The 23337-nt window shown below is 53.9% G+C and overlaps 7 protein-coding genes across 7 annotated transcripts; 1 reads left to right on the top strand and 6 right to left on the bottom strand.

Moving 5' to 3' along the window:
- The first annotated feature begins 4503 nt into the window (after positions 1 to 4503).
- Positions 4504 to 6323, top strand: PV07_01346 (uncharacterized protein). The gene is made up of 5 exons (XM_016387857.1): positions 4504 to 4788; positions 4839 to 4897; positions 4950 to 5714; positions 5771 to 5786; positions 5870 to 6323. Exons 1-5 carry the CDS (start codon positions 4696 to 4698, stop codon positions 5891 to 5893), a joined length of 957 nt encoding a protein of 318 aa, XP_016254785.1. The 5' UTR covers positions 4504 to 4695; the 3' UTR covers positions 5894 to 6323.
- Positions 6211 to 8468, bottom strand: PV07_01345 (uncharacterized protein). The gene has a single exon (XM_016387856.1). The coding sequence runs from the start codon at positions 8325 to 8327 to the stop codon at positions 6948 to 6950; it is 1380 nt and encodes a 459-aa protein (XP_016254784.1). The 5' UTR covers positions 8328 to 8468; the 3' UTR covers positions 6211 to 6947.
- A 174-nt stretch (positions 8469 to 8642) lies between these two features.
- On the bottom strand, positions 8643 to 10699 carry PV07_01344 (uncharacterized protein). The gene is made up of 2 exons (XM_016387855.1): positions 10091 to 10699; positions 8643 to 10038 (listed from the first exon to the last, which is right to left on the bottom strand). The coding sequence occupies exons 1-2, from the start codon at positions 10120 to 10122 to the stop codon at positions 8814 to 8816; spliced, it is 1257 nt and encodes a 418-aa protein (XP_016254783.1). The 5' UTR covers positions 10123 to 10699; the 3' UTR covers positions 8643 to 8813.
- Positions 10700 to 11514: 815 nt separating this feature from the next.
- Positions 11515 to 13858, bottom strand: PV07_01343 (arginine-tRNA ligase). Its single transcript, XM_016387854.1, has 2 exons — positions 13442 to 13858; positions 11515 to 13373 (listed from the first exon to the last, which is right to left on the bottom strand). The coding sequence occupies exons 1-2, from the start codon at positions 13721 to 13723 to the stop codon at positions 11760 to 11762; spliced, it is 1896 nt and encodes a 631-aa protein (XP_016254782.1). The 5' UTR covers positions 13724 to 13858; the 3' UTR covers positions 11515 to 11759.
- Positions 13840 to 16628, bottom strand: PV07_01342 (uncharacterized protein). Its single transcript, XM_016387853.1, has one exon. It carries the CDS (start codon positions 16108 to 16110, stop codon positions 14236 to 14238), a length of 1875 nt encoding a protein of 624 aa, XP_016254781.1. The 5' UTR covers positions 16111 to 16628; the 3' UTR covers positions 13840 to 14235.
- A 2179-nt stretch (positions 16629 to 18807) lies between these two features.
- Positions 18808 to 21836, bottom strand: PV07_01341 (uncharacterized protein). Its single transcript, XM_016387852.1, has 3 exons — positions 19536 to 21836; positions 19374 to 19466; positions 18808 to 19309 (listed from the first exon to the last, which is right to left on the bottom strand). Exons 1-3 carry the CDS (start codon positions 21048 to 21050, stop codon positions 18872 to 18874), a joined length of 2046 nt encoding a protein of 681 aa, XP_016254780.1. The 5' UTR covers positions 21051 to 21836; the 3' UTR covers positions 18808 to 18871.
- Positions 21837 to 21949: 113 nt separating this feature from the next.
- On the bottom strand, positions 21950 to 23182 carry PV07_01340 (uncharacterized protein). Its single transcript, XM_016387851.1, has one exon. It carries the CDS (start codon positions 23065 to 23067, stop codon positions 22126 to 22128), a length of 942 nt encoding a protein of 313 aa, XP_016254779.1. The 5' UTR covers positions 23068 to 23182; the 3' UTR covers positions 21950 to 22125.
- Positions 23183 to 23337: the final 155 nt, after the last annotated feature.

The following is a 23337-nucleotide window of genomic DNA, read 5'->3' as shown; positions in this document are numbered from 1 at the left end:
GGAAGTTCACCGCCATTCGTTTGCTTCACGATAATCCTAGAAGCCAACCCCATCAGATCCGGTAAGTGATAGAGACTTGACCCACCCCTTCGAAGTCTCACATATCTTCAGGTACCACAAGCAGCAGCACAACCTTGACATCCTCCACGACTTCGCAAGTCGGATCATTATCGACCTCTGCCAGGACTCAGTCAACAACTAGCAGGATCAATTACTCAACTTCCCCCATCACCGGAACGGGGACATTGTCGACCACGTCTGCATATTCTCGATCATCATCATCTGTCACCGGCGCTGATAGTGTATCAAGTCACTCTAGCACTGTGTCATTGTTAACCACATCGGCAAAAATCTCATCGCCAGGGATATCAGCAAGCAGCAGTGGTCCATCGACTGTCTCCGAGGTTTCTGGATCGTCTGCAACTTCATCAAGTACAGAAATTCAATCTACGTTCAGTTCATCCTTCTCGACAACTTCCTCTGATATCCAATCTTTCACTGCAGCTGCTAGCACTACGTCACTTACCACGTCGGGTTCCCTATTTCCCACCCGTTTTGCTACTGCGACCTTTTCCACAACCACATCGAGTACAGTATCATCTACAACCTCTCAAATATCTCCTCGGGCGGGTGTGAGCTCCTCCAGAGAGTTTGCATCCACAACTTCATTTACAGATGGGCAAACCCTATCGAGGACAACAGCTTCCGGTACATCGGCACTAGACGGACCCAAGAGTAGTGCAATATCTAGCGGTAGCACGGGCAGTCTCACTCTAACAACATCTGCCGCATCTTCATCAACTATGACATCCATAGAGTTAACGACTCCTTCTGCTTTATCAGCATCATCTACCTCTGAAACCACTTCGGACCTTGGAACTATTCCCACCACGTTATCTACGGTTCTGGTAACGATGACAACCTTCGATACCACCTTGCCGGTTACTACCACAACGACAGCCAGTTCTACCGCTCTTTCAGGAGTTGGTGCTCCCTCTACAAGTCTCACAATAACGACGACGTCTTCATCTCAGCCGTCGACAATGGACAGCAGGAATGCGGACTCGACGACGAGATCTTCACTCGAGGGCACAAGTACCACCGTCTCAGAAACAAGCACCACCTCCACCCAAGAGATATCGTCTAAGACTACGGGTGAGTTGGGAACTACTTCGCAGGCAATTTCGACCATCAGTAGTGCGACATCCTTGGTGGAAACCACGAGCCCCTTCAATTCAGCTTTTATCAGCCCGACGACGATCCAGCCATTCTCTACAGTTTCAAGCACCGATAGCAGCGCGTCAGAGCTCTTTGTGACCACATCTATAACGACTAGCCCTTCTACGACTTCCGTGGAGCAGTTTAGCACAAATTCCCCCTTAACGACGAATTCTAGGGTATCTTCTACAAGTTGCTCAAACACTGGGTTCGATACGACATCCGAGGTCATGACGAGCAGGAGCAGCGCAACGAGGGAGTCGACAACCACATCTGGAGCAACATCTGTTGGTAGTACGAACCTCTCATTTGAGCTGCCTCTTACTAGCGCCAGCACGGTTAGCTCCTCGTCGGCGACGATTGATCTACCGTCGACAAGCTCCGAAGCCACAAGCACAAGTCCAGACGAAATCACCACCTCTCCGGAGGTATTGACCACTGCTATTCCCACTACGCTTTTGACAACTACATCTCCACTCGAATTTATAATGACTACCACCGAGGCACCCGTTGTCCATGACCCGACGCCATCGGCGGCTCCATCCCCACCGGAATCGACCACTGAGCCTGTGGCCTTGGAAAACGTGCGACGGGGCATACAATACAATGGCCATCATCTGCTCATTGGCCGGCGTAACTGATCTTTGCCGTGGGTTGTATGATCTTTGATCCCTGTGAGTGAAGATGACGAGGTTCCATTACAGCTTGTGAGGGGTGTATTGAACTCGGACCACGCGTTTCTACGTAGATTGTGAAGACAGATGCTTCTTAGAGCGATGGACTGGGGGGGAGAGGGTATGTTTGGCTCTTCAAGCGGCTGGGGATGACTCGAGGCCGTCTAGGCTGAACGATTAGCGTCGCATTTTCTGGGACGACATATTACCAATCTCATTATTTATATAAGTCGATTTTCCGTTCTGTGAATGCTGTATTTATCATCCTCCAGGCGAGGGGCCCTTGGGGATTATGTCGACGGCCAAGCGTCCACGCTGGCTGAAGTTACAGCACATGGGTTCATGATAATAGCACACAGCAAAGAGCCAGCAGCAGGGCCACGGCACCACGCATCTCTGCGGCTGGAGTCCAGATACGAGAAGAAGTCGCCGACGAGGTCGCCGAGGTCGGACCGAGGAGCATGGCTTGGGAGGCAGGACGAAATGCTCGAGTCCGGCTGTAGGGCACCACGTTGGGGGGTTGAAGGTCGGGGCTGTAGTGGTGGCGCCCAGGGTCGAGAGATACGCGCTGGTATATGATGGCCAGTATCCAATATCCCCGTACTCCAAGCCATATGCCTCGGTGTCGCAGAAGTAGCTGACCCCGTTCTGCACGGCGAGGTAGGTCGCCGTCGTGCCCTCGCCGCTGAGGGTGTAGCCGACGGTGAAGAGCGACGCGCAGGAGGCGAAGTTGGGGTCGTCGCACACCAGCGCCGTCGAGGCCTTGGTGCACTGTTTCTGGCGCTGGCGGGAGTCGTCGTGTCTGTCACCATTCTGTTGGCCTCCAATGGCGACGACGTGAGACACTGGAAGTTCCAGCCGACCGTCTACATCTCGATAGCTTCAACCGTCACCAACATCGCTGTCGCCTTCGCCCTGCTGGAAGGAGTCACTATTGCTTGGTGGCACAAAGCACTAGGGGGATGGAACCACTGTGGGCGACTTGCACCGCATTTGGGCCTTTGGCAACAGCTTTCTCTCGGCTGCCTGGAGCGGTCGCCATTTCAACCTGATCGCGCTCGCCAGCATCCTGGTCGCAGTGACTCCGATCAATGGCTCTCTACTCTAGCGGGCGTCGACAATCACCAACGCCACCGTCACGGCGCAACAAGGACTGGATCTCCAGGTCAATCATCTCGTGCCTCAAGGCTTCACGGCCATTGTGTCGGGTCGATCGGACGAGGTGAATATGCTGGGAGCAGGCTTCCATGCAAATTGCTCGTCCTATTAGTGTGCCGTTCGTTGTCACTCCCGCCATAGGTGCATCCATCTTCCCGAGTCCTGTGGTATTTGGCGCCACCATCGATTTCAACGTCCGCTACAACCCAACGACTGCGACTTTAATTGTGCAGTACAAACCGGCCGCCGGATGCGCTGGAGAACTGTCGGTGACCAACTGCACTCTCCGGGCAGGCATTGTTCTTTACCCCGTCATCATCGATGGGACTACCTCGACGGTCACGTTCGACACGGGCAGTAGTATTTGGGACGATGTCACGGTTGAAAATCCCGACTCTCTCCCCTCCGAAACTCATACAACGGGCACGACCACTTACGGCGGCATCTTCCTGGCGCTGGCCAACCAATATAGCACGAACCTCCAGCTTCAATTCGGCGGCGGCATTGGCTACGAATTCTTCGGGGCACAGAGCGAAGCCTCCATCGCGTATGCCCGCGGCATCGACCAGGAGCCTTCTTGCGACGTCTATTTCACCGACACGCTGGCCGATTTCCTGGAGGGCACACGGGAACTGATTTTCCGCACTGCCGTCGCCGCGGCGAACAGCTCCACAACACAGCACGTCAATGCGGAGGCTTTTGGCAGCCATACCGTCTACCACACCGACTACCTCTTCCTCACCTTGGCCACCCTTGCGTCTCTGCTGGGGATAGGTTCGGTGCTCTTCACCTCCCACGGCTTCTGGCGCATCGGTCGTCGCGTCTCCATGAGCCCGATTGAGACGGCCAAGGCGTTCAATGCGCCTGTGCTGCGGAGCTCCGACTCCAATGCCTCGGCCAAGGCGCTGCTCAACCAGGTCGGCAACAGGCAGGTCAAATATGGCCTTGTCAGTGGGGTAGAGGTACGAGGTGGGGGAGAATCTAATGAGAGTGTCTATCGTGATAGCCCCTCGACCAGCGCCCTGGAAAGCGCCGCCTCACCCCATCCCGCGCGAAGACACTCTGGAAGCGACTTGGAGTTGGTGGCTCCTCACGGCGGCGCTGGGGTGACCAACACTCGGTTGGAGACTGCAGATGCGAAGAAGGTGACAGCCTTGTAGAGATTTCTCCGGGAGGAATGGAAGCAACCACCTATCCGCCATCTCGGTGCAGCCTCGCCTCGCCTCTGTCGTGGAGAAGTGCGGTGCAGCCTTTCGCCCCCCTTTATATCTGGGCGGCGAGGCGAAAAGGGGTTGGGGATGCCAAGCCCGAGGGCCTCACACGTGACAATGTGATTGGTTGCCGTGGCCAAAGCCTCGCCGGTCGATCGGCTGCTGCTTAGCGCCTCGGCGCCGTTAGTGCGGCATTTTCTCTGGATGCCGGCAAAGGTCCGATTCATTTTCGCCGCAGCTTCAATTCCTCGCATCTCAGTCCCTTTTTTATTTTTCCCAAGGTACATACCCAAGGACACCCACCGTCCATCTCCATCGTTCTCTTGAATTGTTGCTTCGGTTCAGGGCCGCTCGTCTCTAGAGTTTCTTGCTCCGTCCTCGTTAGATTCCTTTGCGAGTTCAATTGTCTCTGCTCTTCTCTCCACTCCATCGTAATGGCGACCGCGACTCCCCAGGTCGGTGCTGCTATCCCAGCTACCACCCCCGCGCCGAAACAGCTCTCTGGCCTCGATCTCTACAGCAGATTCGTGAGTGGGCATTCTTCGCTCCATCTGTCCATCTTGCTGATCTATCCCAGGCCTTCGCTGGTGCAGTCTGCTGCTCCGTCACCCACGGTGCCCTCACTCCTGTCGATGTGTAAGTCTCACCCTCAAAACGCGCAACCGACCAGCGCTGACAACTCTCCCAGCGTCAAGACGAGAATCCAGCTGGACCCTGCTACCTACAACAATGGCATGATTGGTGGTTTCCGAAAAGTCATCCAGAATGAGGGTGCCGGTGCTCTCTTGACTGGTGTCGGTCCGACCTTCGCAGGCTACTTCCTGCAGGGTGCCTTCAAGTTTGGAGGTTACGAGTTCTTCAAGCAACAGTCCATCAACCTGCTCGGCTACGAGACTGCCTCCAACAACCGAACTGCTGTCTACCTGGCCTCCTCTGCCGCCGCCGAATTCTTTGCCGACATTGCTCTCTGCCCTCTCGAGGCCACCCGTATCCGACTGGTCTCCGAGCCCACTTTCGCTTCGGGCCTGATCGGCGGCTTTGGCAAGATCTTCAGGAACGAGGGTGTCATGGCGTTCTACAGCGGCTTCGGTCCCATCTTGTTCAAGCAGGTCCCTTATACGATGGCCAAGTTCGTCGTCTACGAGAAGGTCGCCGAGACTGTCTGGCGGTCGTTGGACAAGAACACTGCTTCTGATGGCACCAAGACCGTGGTCAACCTTGGCTCGGGTCTGATTGCCGGTTTCGCTGCCGCCATTGTCTCCCAACCTGCCGACACCATGCTCTCCAAGATCAACAAGACCAAGGGTCTCCCGGGTGAGAGCACCACCAGCCGACTTTTCAAGATTGGAAAGGAGCTTGGTTTCCGTGGTAGCTATGCTGGTATTGGCGCTCGTCTGTTTATGGTTGGTACCTTGACTGCCGGTCAATTCGCCATCTATGGAGATATCAAGAGGTATGTTCCCTCTGCCATCTAATTTCGACCAACAAGTGCTAACGTACCTTCCACAGAATGATTGGCGCGACTGTAAGTTTTTTTCGGGTCGAGAATCGGCTACCTCGACAATGGTCCTTCATCGAGTGGACAATGGGCTAACAGATTTTTTACAGGGTGGTGTCGAAATCTCCAAGTAGACGCCGAGAAGACGACGGATTTGCATGATTTTCAGCTCAGGGTACGGGTTCGGAGCATTTTCATACCTTCTTGCGTGGGCGGATCTTCAGCATGCATATCACGGCATACCACCTCGAGCGACGCTGCGAGAAGCTTTAGACGACCGGAGCATCTCCGAATAGACGGTCCTGGACGGGCCTAGACGACCTTTCTTGGGGGCTGCGCCAAAAAAATTCTTGCATGTGATAGACTTTGCGCGGGTTTGCTTGGGGCTGCTCGAGGGAGGCGAGATTCCGACACGTTTCTCGAGGACCTCAAAAGCAAGACTTTCTAGAATAGACGGTGGATATGTACCAACAATTCATTTAATGGCCCAAGACAGTCTCGGTCTCGACTGGACCTTTCTCTGATCGATGGTGACCGCCATTGAACTTGTGCCTGTGAACGCCGCTCGCCCCCGACTCATCGCTTGCACGTTTGGCCAGTAGTCCCGTGGCGACGACACCCCTCTGGGGAGCAAAGAGATCCCAGGCAGGCAGGCAGGCCTCCCGCCTTCACGAACCAAGAAAGCACCGGATGCCACGCGTGACGGGCACGAGGAGCTCATTCCCGTCGTTTGAACCGGCAGGATCTCTTCGCCAGCGGCACATCCTTGTCCTTGTAGACCGGCGCGGTAAGGAGCTGTGCACCAAGGACCCGCGCACGGAGCGCCCTGATAAGTAGCCAAATCCTGTCTTCTGCCCCGTTCCACTCGTGTGCACGTGCACCTCGAGAAAGCTGGGTGGCTTTGATTCTCGCGGTGATGGGCTTATTGGACTTGGACTGGGGACTGGGACATGGACTTGGACTTGGATCTCTCTCGTACCGGGTCTTTGGGCGAAGGCTGTGCGTGGAGTCGCTGGATATACACATACCTCGCACACATATACATGTACATATGGACATATGTACATATATACGTACAGGAACTCTCTGTCTGTGTCTCTGTGTCCCTGTTTCTCCTTGGCCGAGTGTATCCCCCCTCGCTTCAACTTCTCTCTCACGCACCCAATGGATCATCACCGATTCTCGTCGTCACCGACCAACCTCCTTGACCCGCCGGAACGCGAAGAGGGCGTCGTCCTTCCCCGCGAAGCTGGGCAGGGGCACCTGCGCGACCTTCTCCCAGCGCGGGCCGGGCCTCTGCGCCATGTACTCGTCGACCATCATGTCCCTGAAGCCGGTGTACCCGTTGCCGTTCTGCGTGCCGGCCACGCAGACGACGTCGCCGGCGTAGGCGTCGAGGACCCGGCGCGTGAACTCGCCGCCGCCGCCACCCCCCACGACGGGGTAGACCAGCAGGAGCAGCGCGTGCGGGCAGCCGGCGCGCTTGCGCAGGTACTGCACCCCGTCCGCGACGTGGGTGTCTGGGATCCACACGCTGCGCCACCGCGACTGCCCGCTGTCCACGGCCACCACGTCCAGGCCCAGCCGCCGCAGCATCAGCGTCCAGTACCCGTTGCCGCTACCCATATCGAGTACGGTGGGGGTGAGGGTGCCACTGCCACTGCCACTGCCACCGCTGCTGGTGGCCGTCGTCGCGGAAGCTGTCGCTGCTGCTGCTGTAGCCAGTTTCGAAATCACCTGCAGGGACTCCCACGACGGGCACACGCAGCCAAAGTGGTGCATGTACACGGGCAGCATGTGGTGCGACATCTTGACCAGCGCCGTGTCGGCGTTGGGCCCCGCGTACTCAAGCGCCATGCACGAATAGGCCCAGAAGTCCAGCGACGGGTTCTCGTGCCGTGTCTTAGGGGTCGAACGATTGGATCCATCCTGCTGGGCCGTCGCTGTCGCCGCCGTAGTAGTAGTAGCAGCAGTAGGGGGAGGGGTGGGTTTGAACTTTGGGACCGTGATGGAGGGATCCAGGTGGCGTTTGCGCAGGAGATGCTCCGCGACGGTGGCGCGGAGCGAGCCCTTTTTGGCGTTGGCCGCCAGGGATTTGAGACTGTTGGCCGCGGACTTGGTCGGGTCGAACAACGCGATGTACGCCTGGATGTCCGCCGGAGGCGGGTAGCCCGATATTCTGAGTGAGGGCTGCCCAGGGACCATCCTCGACTCCGAATCGTTGTTGTTACTGTTCCCGGCCCCATCGTCGCGGCTGCTGCTGGCATCTTGGGAATCCGCACTGGGAGCCCCGGCCTCGACGTACCAGGCGTGGAGGCCGTTCGCCCTCCCGGCACGGATGGCCGCCTCCGCCTGCCCGAGATTGACCGACGCGGTGGCGTGGTAGGTGAAGTTGTCGCCCGGCGCGAGTTCAAAGGCCGCCGCGATGGCCGCGCGGAACTCGTTAGCCTTGAGATGCGTATGGATTTTGTCCCAGATCCCCGCGGCCGCGTCGTTGTCGTCCTCGAATAAGTGCGAGGGCGACCACGTCTTGGACCCGTCCGTGACTGCGGGAGGAGAGGGCGCCATCTCTCTTATTTTCCTTACTTACATCCACCGACGAGGAGAGCGCAAAGCTATCGACACATGCACTTGGGAGAGACACGCAGGTGAGGAAAGGGTTCCAGGGAGCAAGATCTGCGCACGACGAGAGGTTTCGGCGGAATGTTGAATGCTGAATGACTACCTCATACTGCGTAGTTGATTGGTAGTTGGGGTTGGAGATGTCGAATTTTGAAATGACGGCATTCTAGGTCATACAAGGCTGCGAGGCTGCGGGTGTGAGGGAGGAACGGGAACACTTGCCTAAGGAACTTCAAATACGCCTGAAGATGAAGAGCGACATTTTCCAATGACAATCCGTGTTGCTACCTAACGCCTCCTACATGCAAAACATCTGACTGGGAGATACATTCTGAGGAACCGAGAGACAGACACCCTTTGGCAAATTCCCTCCTCCATCCCGTCCGTCCACACTTTTCCCATGCCCGAAAGCCTTGTCTGCTAGTCAGAGAATCAGTGGACAACCTGTGCTTCATTGGGGTTGTCGGTGCCGTTGTTGAAACTCATCCTCTTCTTCTTTTTCTTCTTCTTCTTCTTCCCGTCCACGACAGGGACCTCGTGCCCGTTGACGGCCTCCACGTGCACGGCTTCGTTACCTTTCTCCTCCAGCCCATTGGTCACAACGCCGTTCCCGTTCGCCGCCACGATCCCTTCGTCGCTGCATGCGTCGCCACACACTGACTCACACGGGCCTTCCTCAGGGGAGAAGGGGTGCTTGACTCCGTTGGTCTCTGGCTGCGGGGTCTGCACACCATCACCATCCTCGGTCACTTCCTCTGGAAGATTGTGGTCGGCGAATCCGTTCGTCTCGGCAGTGGTATCAAAAATGGCCGTTTCTTCAGGTGCGTGCTCCGGTGCATCCTCGAAGACGGCTGATGCATCGAGTCCGTTCACTTCCTCTACTGCTTGCTCCGTTGGAGTGACCGCGGGAAACACCTCCTCCATGAACTGATCTTCTACTGATGGCGTCTCTTCGGCTGCTGCTTTGACTTCTGGCTCTTGTGCGCGTTCCGCATCCTCTTCCCAGAAGGGATAGCAATCTTCTTGGGCATAGGGACATCCATCACACAGACTCTGCCGACGTTTGATTTCGTCGTGGTTATGGAAACGGCAAGACCCGGTCAAATAGTCCTTGGCCGTCCACTCCTTGTCGCTGGATTTGTGGTGGTCCCAGCCAAGATCTGGGTTGCGCTTCCAGGTCCTTTCCCATGCATCACCATCGATACTAGACCTCGGCAGCTGTCCCAAAGCCGCCTTGATCACCTCTCGGAGCGGACTCTTGTCGGGTGCTGCTTGGTAGATGGCGTCCACAACGGCCGCTTCCAGTTTCCAGTCATTGTTTGCGAGGTTGTGGCGGATCATGTCAGTCACCTGGTTGCTCAGAGCCGAGACCTGGTACTTCCAGGCAAACACTCCAAGTTGAACTACTTCGCTGAAACTCAACCTATCATCGATCTGAGGATTTGGGGTGAAGTTCCACACAAAGAACTCTTCCATTGTTTGGGGGGCAGTCTCGGGGAGCGCAATTTCTCTTTGGGAGTGATGGGATGGGAGCCGGGCGATTTGATCCCTGAGAGTCCGCGAGCGACGTTGCAGAAACTCTTGAGGTATGAGAAATCTCTCAATTGGGCCGACATCTTCACCGGCTAACAACTCGACCCGAGGACTCTGACACCATCTAAGGACGGGTTAGCAAGACGGTCCAGGTGAGGACGACTGTATCAACTGACCGGACGTATAGTCCACGGTGACGAGGATCCATGGCTCATGAAAGGCCTTTCTCAGCCCAAGAACAAAATAGCATTCATGGAATTCCAGATGGAATGCAGACAGAAAACAGCGAAATGTATACTTCACAGGAAATCTCTCAGAGCACGCGATAATCCCTGTAGAGCCTCAAGCTCGGAGTCGTAAGGGAAGAGGCAAGATCAACGTCAATGGCCAACCCTAGCAAGCGATGCGTGGAAGTTTGTGAGTGGCGGAAAGAAGTGAAGCTGAATTACCTAGACCTTGAACGTGCATCGACCGTCCTCGCCTTGGTAGACTCACCGGTAGATGGCAGTTCGCGTCATCCAATCATGATTTCATCTGGCACAATTCCGAACGGAATGCACCTGTGAGGAGACAGACTCGAGCGTGTTCCTCACCGATGACATGGGATATACATGCGCTGATGTACTGGTAGACCAGATGGATTGAGTAAGAGAGGGGAGGGTCACTCCAGCAGTCTGCAGCAAGGAGCAGCCACGGAGCCATGGGTTCCCGCACTGCAAGTCGAAAGGTGCACTGCCAAACCAGTACTGGGGGCTGTCTGGGTTTGCAGATGGATTTGCCTCCCAACAGGGCAGTGAGCAAGGGATCCTAGGCTTCCAGGAAGGCGGGCAGGAATAATAATTCCAACCCGCAGGGAGCAATGGACGAAAGGACTCGGGTATCAACTGGACTCTGCAGCAGATGTGGCGGGAGACTCTCCTCAGAACTCCATAGAGGGAGTGTCGGTGTCGGTGGCTTGATCGTCCATGCCCATCGATGAGTCGGGCTTCGTACGTGTCGACTCGGAGGGCCTGGAAGGAAGCATTTCTTGCATGCCCAAAAGGCAACCGAGACTCTGCCCACGTTCTGCCCAAATGACGGACCCGGGCACATTGGGACATATTGACTGGACTCTGGGCAACAACAATGGTAACCATTGGGTGCTTTGTTCGGGCATCAATCGACGCAATGGGAGCTGTTTCGTTGACGCAAACACGGCGTGGCAGCCCGCAATGCGCTGGCCATGCTTGCCGGGCCCATGTCAAATGACCTCTACCGAGAAGAGATCTGGAGGGCCGGATAACAATGGAAAGCCCCCAGGTGGATAGAGGCCAGCCACGGGGCCCATCAGCCCACAAAAATCCATCTGCATCAAGGGTGCATTAGCGCAAGGCAACACACGGAAGATATCGTTTCGCAAGGCGACTGCTCCTTGCACTTTCAATGCCCGAAACACACTGCGGCGAGTCGAGGAAGGTGTCAGGCCTCATGCGATTGGGTATCAATACAGTCGAAATCCGTCAGAAGTGACTCTAGATAGTGCTTAGCCATGAGGAGTCTATCGAGGCTGCACTTGCAGCCCTTTCGATACAGAAGTGAGGCTCAAATTCACAAATCCTGGCGGTCGAAGCGGTGGATACTCGCTAATATAGCAAAAGTTACTGTAGCCATGTAGCCGAAAACTGATCCGAATCATTCGAGTAGCGAACTGACAGAATGCCCAACAGCCAACCTAGCTTACAGTCAACCAGCGCGGTCGTACAGAGTCATATCAAACATGGTCGAAGAATCCTTCAGAGAGTCCGCGTAAGCCTGCATAGCTCTGGTTCTGGCCCATGACCAGCAACTGGAAATTGCTCTTGGGCATCAAGCCGTCAGAGGCACCAATCCCAAAGTTCTCATCCCGTTTTCCAACACGATCTGGAAGCATTTGTAGAAAGCCAACTTGGCAAGGTTTCGAGTGGAGCCTTCGGCCTCAGCCTCGTCTTCCCAGACATTGGGCAAGAAGTCGATGATGTTGAACAGGAATGTCAGAATCTGAGACGATTCCAACCTCTCAAAGGAGGTCTTCATGATTCCTGGAAACTGGACGAGAAGCCTGAGGATGTCGGCATAAGAGTTGTCTTCGCCTTCGAACATGCTGTAATCTGTGTTTTCTAGTTCTCCACGATCGATTTCGACGCCGCTGAGTTTCGAGCCGAGCTTCGTGTACCACTTTTGGAGGTTCAGGCCAGTATAGTCACCTGGGTTTGCCAGCTTGTTGAGGTCAAAGTTGAAAGTCCCACCTCGTCTGCTTGATAAGTCATCAACCATGAGATTGATGGCACCCAGACCGTCATATACTTTCGCCGGGTCTTGCTCTGCAAAAAGCTGGGCTGTCTCTTCATCCGTGTCCAGCGCAAGCTTGGTAGCGTCGGCACATTGGTCCAGGATGTCACCTAAGAGAAGGCCGCTTGTTCCTTCCTTCGGAGACAGACCATGTACGTCGCCAAAGCCGATGTGGTCAAGTCGCTGCGCCAGATCCGACCGGCCCATCAAGTCAAGGACCTTGAAGACTTGTTGAAAGTGTGTAGTCTGCCGCACCGAGACGACATAAATCATCTTGTCGAAGGAATACTTCTTGCTGCGCTCCAGGACCGCGGCAACGTCCCTTAGCAGGTATGTTGTCGTCCCATTACGGAACCGCGCGATGGCTGCGCCGTGTTTTTCGTCGTTCTTGTTGATATCAATCACCCAGGCACCATCGCTCTCTCTGTAGACGCCCTTCTCTTTCAATGCGTTTTCGACCTCTTCAATAGTCTCGTGAGAGACATCCGACTCACCCGAGTAATCGTCGAACCTAATGCCGAGGCGTGCATAGAGTTCGGTGTACCGCGCAATGCAGACTTCGCGGAACCTTCTCCACAAGTTAAGAGCTTCCTCATCGCCGTCTTCGAGCTTCTTGAAGAAGTCGTCTCTCTCTGCTTCGATCTCGTGGCTCACTTCAGTGGCGTCTTGCCCCTCAGGAACATGCTTAGCAGTTTCCTGCTCTTTTTTGAATAGTTCCTCAATCTGGTTATACACGTCAAGTAGATGTCGCAGGGGATCAGCGTCGAACTGTTCGTCAGACCCGAACCGTGACCAGCCTGCTGCCAGAAGTCCAACATGTTTGCCCCAATCACCAAGGAACGTCATTCTGGTCACATCCCACCCCAGCCTCTCGTAGATAGAGGCAATGAACGCTCCAATGATCGTACTTCTCAAGTGTAGGCCAGTAAATGCTTTTCCAAGATTTGGCGATGAGAATTCAACAATGACCTTGTGGCCCTGTGCCTCTGCCCCGTCCTCGACAGGAGCTTCGGCCAATGGGCTGTTGCCATACGAAGATCCGCGGTCAATGACATAGGAAAGAAGCAAACGCGCAAGGTGGGTGTTCGAAAAGTAGAACAGGAGGTTAATCCCATCGTTGACGGGGTGTCCAAAGAGGGGCGACTTTGGGAACTGTCTCGAGGTTAGTCACAAACTCGTAGGAACAATATTGTTTCAACGAAACCACAAGGGAAACTGACTCTTTGCTGCAAGTCAGCAGCGAGGTCTTCGGAATCGACGCCCTTGAGTCGAAGACGAGGCGCCACGACCACCAGATGGGTCATGTCATTCGCCCATACAATTGACTTATAGGCAATATCCTTTTCACAATCCGTGAGTTGCACGATGAGTTCTGCGAGATGTGAGAAGTAGATGGCCTGTGGATTGGTATAGAGTTCCTTCGTCGCCGACACAAAGCTGGGATCTTCAACGCCCATGGCTTCCAGGAAGCCATAGAGGCCCTCGGTCGAAGTTGTAGCCATCTTGGCTGGGTGCGTAAATGGAGAGCAGTCGTAGAAGAGGGTGTTGCGGCGAAAGAGACATTGGTACTTGAAGTATCTAGCAAGAAGACATAGTGATGGTATTCCCAATCCATTCGGCGAATCATCGCGTGACACCCGTCAGGTTGTTGGAGGGGGTGAGGCGCCAACGACCGTGCAGGAAACCATTCAGGCACATGCTTGTCCGGGAGGAAACAAAATGAGGAGACTCGATGATTGGTGGTATCATTGTGACTATTCTAGCCTCACCCTTGGTTTCTCGAAATCGTTGTCGATCGTATCTCAGATCTTCACTCGATCCTATTGCTCCAAATGGCTGCTAAATGCCGGTGCCACCCAAAGTAAACTATGTTGGTACATGCTGCTAGTTTCCACCTTCGAATGTCGGCAACGCACACTGCGGATTTGGTGGCCCAAGGGTCAGACCTGTTCGTGGTGCGAGGCCCATCTTTCATAGGCCAGTCGATGAGTGGGCCAACTCCCTGGTCAATGTTTCAGACAGAGAAGCTCGCAGTTGCGGCTGGACGGCCACTTTCTTCATCCGTTGGGTCATTCTTCGGTTGTCGGGATACTCGCACCAAGCTAGACAATGCGTAAAAGTATTGTGCAGTCAAGGCTATCACCAGCCGCCAACGACAAAACCACGTCGTGTGGACGAGAAACCCCAGGCAGGAGAGTATGGCATTTAAAGCCAGAAACGATCCAAATGTTGGAGGGATGAAAGGAATGACCGTAGGCCGCATGGAAAAGACGCTCGACGACAGCGCGACCGGCGTAACGAAGATCATCATGATCCATGAAAACCCCTTGTTGTCCTCGGCTATTCGGTTGGCTTCGAGGCTAAGTCTTATTTGTTGGTTGCTCATTTCGCGAACTTCCAGGTCGAGTTTGAACTGAAGCTCTTTGGTATATTGACCGCACCGATCAAGGAGATGGTCCAGGGTCTCTTTATGTTGACGTAACTCATCGAAAGTCTTCTGAATCGAAGGAAGCGACTTGTTCGCATGCGGGAAACGGAGCCCTCCGACGAAGTTGCCAGCTCGCTTTGAACAAAACGGTTCGTAACTTTGGACTGTCTTTGATAGGGTCTCGTTCAACTCCTTGGCGAGGTGCATGACCCTCAGCACCCAGTCGAGAGAACGGCGGAGACCTTTGGCAGGACTCTCGTCCTTTGAGGGGTCACTGGGCGCTGGAGAGCAGAGTCGATATTCATGTGTCGAGTGGTGGTGGCGAAAGCTCGATTTCAACTTCATCACCACCCTCCTCCACTCTCGTTCTGTTTGCGCAAAGCGAGTTTTGAATACCACCAAGAAGTATTCCTCAGGATCCCAGATTGGCCGGTCCGCGTCGTTAAGCCCGTAAGTCAGAGGATCTGCACGCATGCCTGCCACGGGAAGCCCGTCTTCATAGTATTCCCACACGTCCTCTCTGGACTCGTCTTCAGGATCGAAATAGTAGGTGTCGAGAAAAAGCCATCCTGTCCATCTCGACCAGTCCAAGCCGGCAATTACGCAGGAGACTTGGGCGTCGTAGAGGTAAAGTTTTGGATCATTGTCCTGCCGATTCAGGAAAGAGACCTCCCGCGAGCGTCGTAAAGGATCTCCATTCCGGTCCCGGCGATAATCCGTTTGCGGAGACTTCGAAGTCTTCAGGGCGAAGAATGGTAAGTGAAATGCGAGTTTGAACATTGGAAATCCTTCCGTGATGGCGGCTAACTCCAAGGAGGGTTCAAACTCCAAGTGATGGTACAACGCCCCCCGGAGAGCGGAGGCTTGGTTAGTAGAAGCTGTTCGTACAATGGCGTAAATGCTGCGGCAGTCCAGGTCCGTGATGAAAATGAGACGCCTGTCAGCATCCGTCAAAGTCGTTTGGCCTTTGGTGGCGGCTTGAAAAGCGACCGGGCCTGCTGAGGGAAAGCGAGGCCTTTCCAGTTCTCTCAACAGACCATACACTGTCAGAGGCATGCAATGTGTTCCCGACTGATCGAGCGGGCCCTCCAAGTTCCTGTCATCCAGCCAAGCGATCAATCGCCGTGTCCCATCTGGGTTGAATTGGGCCTCGAAGAGAGAAGCAGTGCTCATTCCAAAGCAAAATTCCTCAACTCTGTCGGCTCGTGGCAGGCAGCCTGGTGATTCCTCGGGCTCGCGCATGAAGATTCGGACCACCTTGTCGATATCGTCTTCACCCGACTCGGCTCGACCCGTGACGTGCGATTTGTTTTCGACGCCGAGTTGGATGTTTCTGCGTTGTCGAAATATTTTCGGCCAGTTCTTCAGGGCCTGTGCCGGGAGCGCATAACGCAGAGGTTGAGCTTGACTTTCATCTCTGCCGCCGGATACTCTCCGGTGTTTTGGCTTGCGCTTTCCCATGAGGGCGACTAATCCTTCGACTTGGATTCAGGTGCATGCAAGGAGATGTGTGAGAGATGCCACGCACACAGAAGAGGCGGGCAGCAACACCAGAGTATCAGTACCATGGTTATTTTGCAGTGGCTGAATAGCAACATCGTGGGCAGCGTGAGAAGGTACTTGTATATCGACACCGATGACATCCCACCATTCGATCTGGGGCGCGCACCACGAGTGTGCAGCTTCATCGGCCGTAGGGCTTGGACGTTCGAGATCTGCAATCTGCGAACGATAGGTCATGAGAAGACAAGCCCCCAAAAGTAATGCTTGTAGCAAATCAAGGGCATTGGAACCAACAAAGCAAACTGGGAGTAAGGCGCGCATCTGGGAAGGCATCGACTATCCTCGGCCACACAGATCGCTCTCGCCAGAAGGACTTGGGCTCCAAAAGCCGTGGTGATTGGTTTGTGGACGACATGCCACGCCGATGGAAACAACCCACTCTTCAGCGTGGGAGGAATTTTTGAACAAGAGAGAAGGTGACGAGGTGACCAGAGGCGCAGGGGCAGCAAACGGCAGTGGACCTGCAGTGTCGACCCGAGTCCCTCCAAGTTTGAAGCACATGACACTAGGTACAGCTGGGAAGCCAGTCCCGATCGATTCTCAGCATCACCTGGTCAGCTGCTGGTTTCCCTGGTGCCCTGGTGTTGACGCCGACTAGTTCCCTGGTATGTACCTTACAAATCCGAGATGCTCAGCTATACCGGTGACTCAGGAGGATTGCGCGCAGCAGGCACCTAGACCTCGCTCTATCAGCCTCGACACTGCAAGAGACGTGTCCGTCGAGTTGTTCGGGCATCATCGTCGTCCAAGCCACACACCTAGCAAAGTATCTCAGTTGGGAACCCGCACCGAGCAGAAGCAATGCGTGTGACCTCGATTAGGTGCAGGCCCGCCGTAGTTAGAGACGTGAAGCGCGACTTGCCCAAACGCCCAACCTGACCGACTTTCGCGGTATCTACGCCCGACGGAATCTGGTTGCCTTGTGGTCAAAGTCTACTTCATACCTAGGCACGGGAACTTGGTCTTAGCAGAAAGCGCCGGGATTCCGCATGCCTTCAATCTTACGCCGGGAATGGTGCTGTCGACAACCTTGCTCTGTCTTGGTAAACATCCTGATTCGAATGCGCAGCTGGCTCGTAATAGTTGTGGATACGAGAACACGGAGCGATTCGGGTGCGCGACGATCCAACCGGGGTCCAAAGGTCTACGCAGCTCCGCGAGCAGAAAGCATCGAACAGGTTGTTCATCTGTCAAGAGGCGGGTAAAGACTGCAAAGCAGATCCAACTGCGTCATCCGCTGCCCAAGTATGACTCGGCGACTCTTAACCATAGCAGCGCAACAAGTTATATGCACAAGGTGAGACGTCAGAACAATGATCAAAGATAAAGAGCAAGCAAGTCCCTTTGAAACCCTCCCAAAAGTAATTACCGAACTAATTGTTGGCCCCAGAGTCTTGACCTCTTACCACAGTTATCCCAAGCCATTCTAAACAAACGCCACGAACTCCCTGCCCCAAGTTCTAAAGCAACATTCCAAACCGAGGGTATACTTGCAGTCACAAAGCACGCAGGGATGTCGACTCAAGACGTCATTGTAGCGTTGGCAGTCACGGAAACAACATTGGACCTGAGACGGATTCAGAAGAGCATTCGGACCGCGAGAGATCGTGTCTATTCCCTGTCTTGCTTGTGGTTTCCTCTCGAGTGATAACCTTACACCGCCGCAGTGTCTTGTCCTGTGCCTGCTCTTTCTTGTCGCAAGAGGAATTGCAGGAAATCGCGTGGAGCGAGCGTCACCGACCGGTAAGCTGGGAGAAGGGGAAGAAAAGGAGCCGTGCAGAAAGAGAGTCTCGCGTCCGAGGTCGTGGTCTATCTCTGCAAGACTTTTTCACACTTGCAGTTGCTGCAGCGGGTATGGTGGCAGTGAGGACAGTGCTGTTTCTGGATGCTGATCGGCGTCTGTCCACAGCGACAGCAGGTGTACACGAACACGACGTTGGTCTTCTTCTTGGTTTTCGACGGTGGCTACTTGCAACAAGTCAACGCGGCTTCTTTTCCAGGGACCGTGATAATTGGCGCAGCCAGTCGTGACCGACGTGCTAACCCTCTGTACTGACCATTTTCGTTTGTGTAGGAAAACATATGAGCGAGGTGAGTTTCTGCACAGATATCCCAGGCCACGAGCTGGTGCATACCCACGTCGGATCGCTGGAGCGTTGGTGCAGACGAACCAGGTGGTTTAAAGGTGACGACGAATGATAGGAAGTAAAGCCCCAAAAACGACGCCCAACAAGAAAGAATGCGAATCACACAAAAGGCTTACTGTCCACAAAACACCCTGTCCAACGCGGTGACGCCCGATAAAGACAACATTATGGATATTGGTAACAAAAGGAACACCAATACATTGAAATTCCAAAATCAAATGAAATTGAGGTGGTGACGGCGCATTGGTGCTCCGTATTGGGTACTGTTGACCGGGGCCACAACACGCGCAATTTGGAATAGTTACAACTCTAGCATCGCAGAATCCAATCTAGTTGCCTTTGCCCAGTTTGCCCGGATTGGAGATCCAGAAATCCAGAAGCCCGGGTGCAATTCTGCTAATAAGAATCAAGACGATTACAGACCTATCTTTCCTAACATAACAAGATTGTTGGCACAGCAGTCAGATTTCAAAACATGTCCTTCTCTCCCAAGATCACCCACCTCTCAAACACTAGGCTTGACCGTTCACTTGTACTCCGGGCAGAGATCTCCTGCGTACCGATTGGTCCGCAATGTTCAGTCCGCTAGAAACTGCCCGTAATGAGGGGCCCTGTGTTTCCTGCTCGCTACAGCGACCACTGCAAGATGAAGGATCAACTGTGACGACGCACGGCGGACCAGCTTCCAAATCATCCAGCGGTTTCTTGCTCCATCGGAGCAGCTGTGGCATATCGTATTTCCCAATGCATAGTTGCAAAATCCATAGTTGGGAGATCCAAGACTTGACCAGCGGCCAGCGCCGGAAGACTGTTGTATGCACCAGGAATCCGACGGAGCAGAACAAGGAAAGTAGCAAAATGAACCATGGAAGCATTAAGCCAACATGGGGAAAGGAAATTGTTTGCATCGAAAAGGTGCTGATAGTGAAGCCCATTGGAGAGACGTAAATCTGTGGCAGTTGGATCCAAGTCAGGAACATGCTGCTCTTACATTGTTATTGGAGAGGAACTGACCATCATGATCCAGGAGAAGTAATTATTGTCTCTTCCCTGCTGGTTCTGTGTTTTCCCAGCATTGACTCCTTCTAGCTGGAGATGAAGTGCAAGCTGTGAGGTATTGGAGTTAGCAACGCGCCACCAACCATTTTCTCAGATTGAGAAAGATGCTCGCCTTACCTTTTTAGAAAGGGCTTTGCACTTGACACGGAGCCCTGTGAGCCGCTTCTTTAGCAACTTCAACTCGTCGAAGATTGCTTTAATCTCAGGTAATAAGATCGGCTCATCTCCCGATTGTGGGAGTCCGTGGAAGACAGCTGAATATTTGATGTCCCAGGCTTCGTTTGCATCCACCATCTCCCCCAACGTCTTTTCCAACTCCATTGATGTGCCATCCGTCTGTGTTACCCAATCATAGTAACGAAGAAGATTTGCACTGTGACCCGCATCCTCTTGGGAGGACCGGCAATCTGTTGGTCGCGACAAGAGGCAGTCGTGGGACTTCCGGAAACCAACGACACTTTCCTCAACTCTCGTCACCACCTGAGACCATTCACGTGCTATTCGTCGAAGTCTATAGCTGAATATGGTCAGAAAGTATTTTCGTGGGTCCCAGATCGGATCAACGTCTGCGTCGGTATTGCCGTAGGTCAAAGGATCTGCGTTCATGCCCTCCGGGGTATCCTTATCCTTGTGGTATTCGTGGACGGTTTCCCTTGCCTCATCTTGACCATCGAAATAGGTATCGGCGAAGAAGTACGCAACCCAATGCCGATCATCTGATCCGGATATCACACATGTAAAATGAGCTTTACAGAGGAATTGAGGGGGATCTTCGCGTTCCCGATTGAGGAATGAGACATCCAACGTCTCTCTCAACGGTCCACCGCCTGTGCATGTGCGGTGGTCTTCACGGCGAGAATTTCGCCAAGCATAGAACGGCATATGGAATGCCAGCTCAAAGTTGGAAGGCAATCTTGACGAAATATTCACAGTAATAAGAGCCCGGCTAGTAATGTGGTGGTAGAGAGCGTGACGAAGAGGCCTCGCTTGATGATACGACGCAGTTTTCATGAGAACAGTGGCAGTTTCGGAATCCAAATCAGTGATGAATATCAAACGCCTCGCTGCATCCGGTTCGTGGTATGGTACTAGGGCCCACCTCAGACCTACACTCCCGATAGAAGCTTGGTGCCGGAGGCCGTGAAAGAAAGGAGGTGTAGATGCATTTGAGGATGTTTTTGTATCAAGCCTTCGACGTCGGAATCGTGGTTTCGTTAATTGATGCGAGAGCCCTTCTGCGGTAAGGGGATTGCAATACGCCCTTGAGCCACGTTCATAACAGCGTTCGTCCAGCCAGGCACCATAAAGGAGAGAAGTCCCGTCTTCAGCATCATCAGGTCGGATGGTTCTCTCAGTCGTCCCATTCAAAAAGCTTCGGACTCTGTCGACCTGGAACGAATAACCGTCCGTGTCGTCTAGGTCAAGCATGAAAACCTCTGCCAAGTCTCCCTCCTGCCCAAGCCTTCTCTGGCGTGTGAGATAGGTTATATTCTCGTTCTCATAATCGAAACCATCTCGAGGGCCATTGAACTCCGGGAGCCAGGAACTAGACCAAAGAGTCAGGTCGCTGTCGACGTTTGCCAAAGCCCGGAGTTCCTGCTGGTCCGGCGCTGGTTGCACTACGTACCTCATAATGCCAGCCAAATCTTAGTCTTTGGGAAGAGCGCAGCAGGAGTTACAAATCGTTTGAAGATGTTGCCGGTCCTTTCGATGTCTCAGATGCCTCAAATGTACAAAATTGCTGGCTGCCGCCGCATTATGTAGGTTGAGCAGCGCTTCTTCCGAAGCCATTTGTTAAAGCTCTTTGGTGCCGATGTGATACAACGGGCCCCAGTCCCTATAGGAAAGAGTGCGTGCATTTGTGAAGGCAAAGCAGATTTCTAGATGACAACACCATTTGCTGCTTTGCGTGAAGTAAATAGCCACGTTCTCGTGGACAATGGGTCGTGGTAGATGGTGGTTCGCGTTCGGCAAGTATTTTGAGCCTCACCTCTTAGAACCAATATTGTCACCCCACGTAGGCACATCAAATTGGGTGCACTTCTCTTTATCAGGCACCAAAACTGCATCCTCAGCTAGTAAGAAACTGCCCTGAAAAGGCGTCTGGCAGAAGGTCAAAAAGGCGACCATGACTTCGGCACGAGCAGGCGTGGCCGAATCTAGCGCTGGTCAAAAGGAGCCTCTTGTCATTTTCCTTAATGCGCGTTCCCAAGCTCTTCTTTGGCTCATGATATTCTCGCAGCCCAGCCGATAGTAACGGTGAGGGAGGGGTTGACTCTCGGGGCGTGGAAACAGCGAATATCGGTGCTCAGAGGAGGTCCAATGCGCGGAGCATACTGGGCGCCGTGGCAGACGAGATCAACAGCAGTTTGTCAAAGTGCTGAGGCGAGAAGACGATCTCTGTTGCTCGAGGTGATGGGTGATCAAACAGATTCGCGAGATCAGACTAACTGGAAACCTTAAGGGATGTGCCGCATATGCGCGTCAATCTGCTGCGCTTTCGCTTGCCGCCGCGCATCACGCATATTTCCCTTTAGGAAGCGCCATCGTGGCGGCTCGAATGCGTGACTGTCATCAATTCATTCGCTACAGAGATGGATTTTGTCTCGTCTCCCATAAAAGCATCAAGATAGATCTCGCAGACACAGTAGGGATTCGGTAACCACACACGCAGAGCACTCCACACTCAATGTCTTGCAACTTGCTCTCAAGTCCCTGTCGGAGATTTGATAGTATACTTGTCGCTTTTCCTGCGCTTCCGCTCTGCTCTTCGCTCAGCTTTGGCGCCCGCACCTTCAGTGACGGCATCGTTCGGTAAGACAGGTTGCTGCGGGTTTTCCAGATCTGCCAATGCATTTCGCTTTTGCTCCTTCTTCTCTTTTCGTCGTCTCCGCCGTTCGCGTCTCTCTTCTTTCGTTTCTACTCGATTCGGCGGTGGCCGCCCCTCGCTGTCAACGTCGACCGGGGTATCGACCTCTGTGACCTCAGGCTCAACTCGCGATTTCCGCTTCTTTTGTTTCTTCTCCAACCTTGCCTGGAGGTACTCGCCGACTTGTTCAAACTCTGCAACAGGATTCTGTTTCTGCACACGCTTGCAACGCTTCTCGTCTTTGTCACGCAGTGCAAAATATGCGCCAGCTTCTTCGAATTCTGCCGCAGCTTCTCGGTTCTTGGATGCCGTGGGTTCTGCAATACCAGCCCGTTCTCCATCGTCAAGGGCATCGCTCTTCCGTTTCTTCGAAGTTCGTTTTATGTCGCTAACTTTACCAATTGTGCCTTCCATCTCTTGTCCCTTGACGAAGAAGCTATAGAGTCCGCCGTGTTTCCCAGCACCATAGTCGTGTGCAATCGGGGTAGCCGTGCCACTACTCCTCTCACTCTCGCTCTTGCCGATGTTCCCCAATGCACTCTCGAATCCTTTAAGCCACCACTGATTCCCAGCCGGCGGTTCATGCGCCTTCTTTCCAACGCCGAATCGCCCCTTTCGTTGTGAAATCAAGAGAGGTTTTACCAGACCGACGCCGTTATTGCCGACCTTTGCGGGATCGTAAGCAAGGCCTCGGTGCCCTTTTTGTTTGTAAGGCCTCGAGTCGAGAGAGTGGCCAGGACCTGCCCAGCCAAGGGAAAGAAGATGCGCATGGGCATCCATGGAAGGGGAAGTGGCTGGATCTAGCACCGTGGTATCATAGTTCAGAAAGCCCACGAGAAATCAGCGACTGAGAGGGTCGTTTATGTTGTCTATGCCCAACACCAACTCAGGCAAGAAATTTGAACTGCGGAAAACAAAAAAGTCTCTGGGCCCACCGCCTCGGCCCTTCCCGTAGCACCAGCAACTGAATGACTAATCACATTTCAGTCACGTGTCACGTGTCTTGGCAATGAATTCTCGTGTCTTTCAGACTGTCAACTCAAGTCCGAA

This window comes from Cladophialophora immunda, assembly GCF_000835495.1.
Source record: "Cladophialophora immunda strain CBS 83496 unplaced genomic scaffold supercont1.1, whole genome shotgun sequence".
Classification (NCBI taxonomy): domain Eukaryota; kingdom Fungi; phylum Ascomycota; class Eurotiomycetes; order Chaetothyriales; family Herpotrichiellaceae; genus Cladophialophora; species Cladophialophora immunda.
Note: the sequence above shows the minus strand (reverse complement) of the source record. Positions and strands in the feature narration are given on the sequence as shown.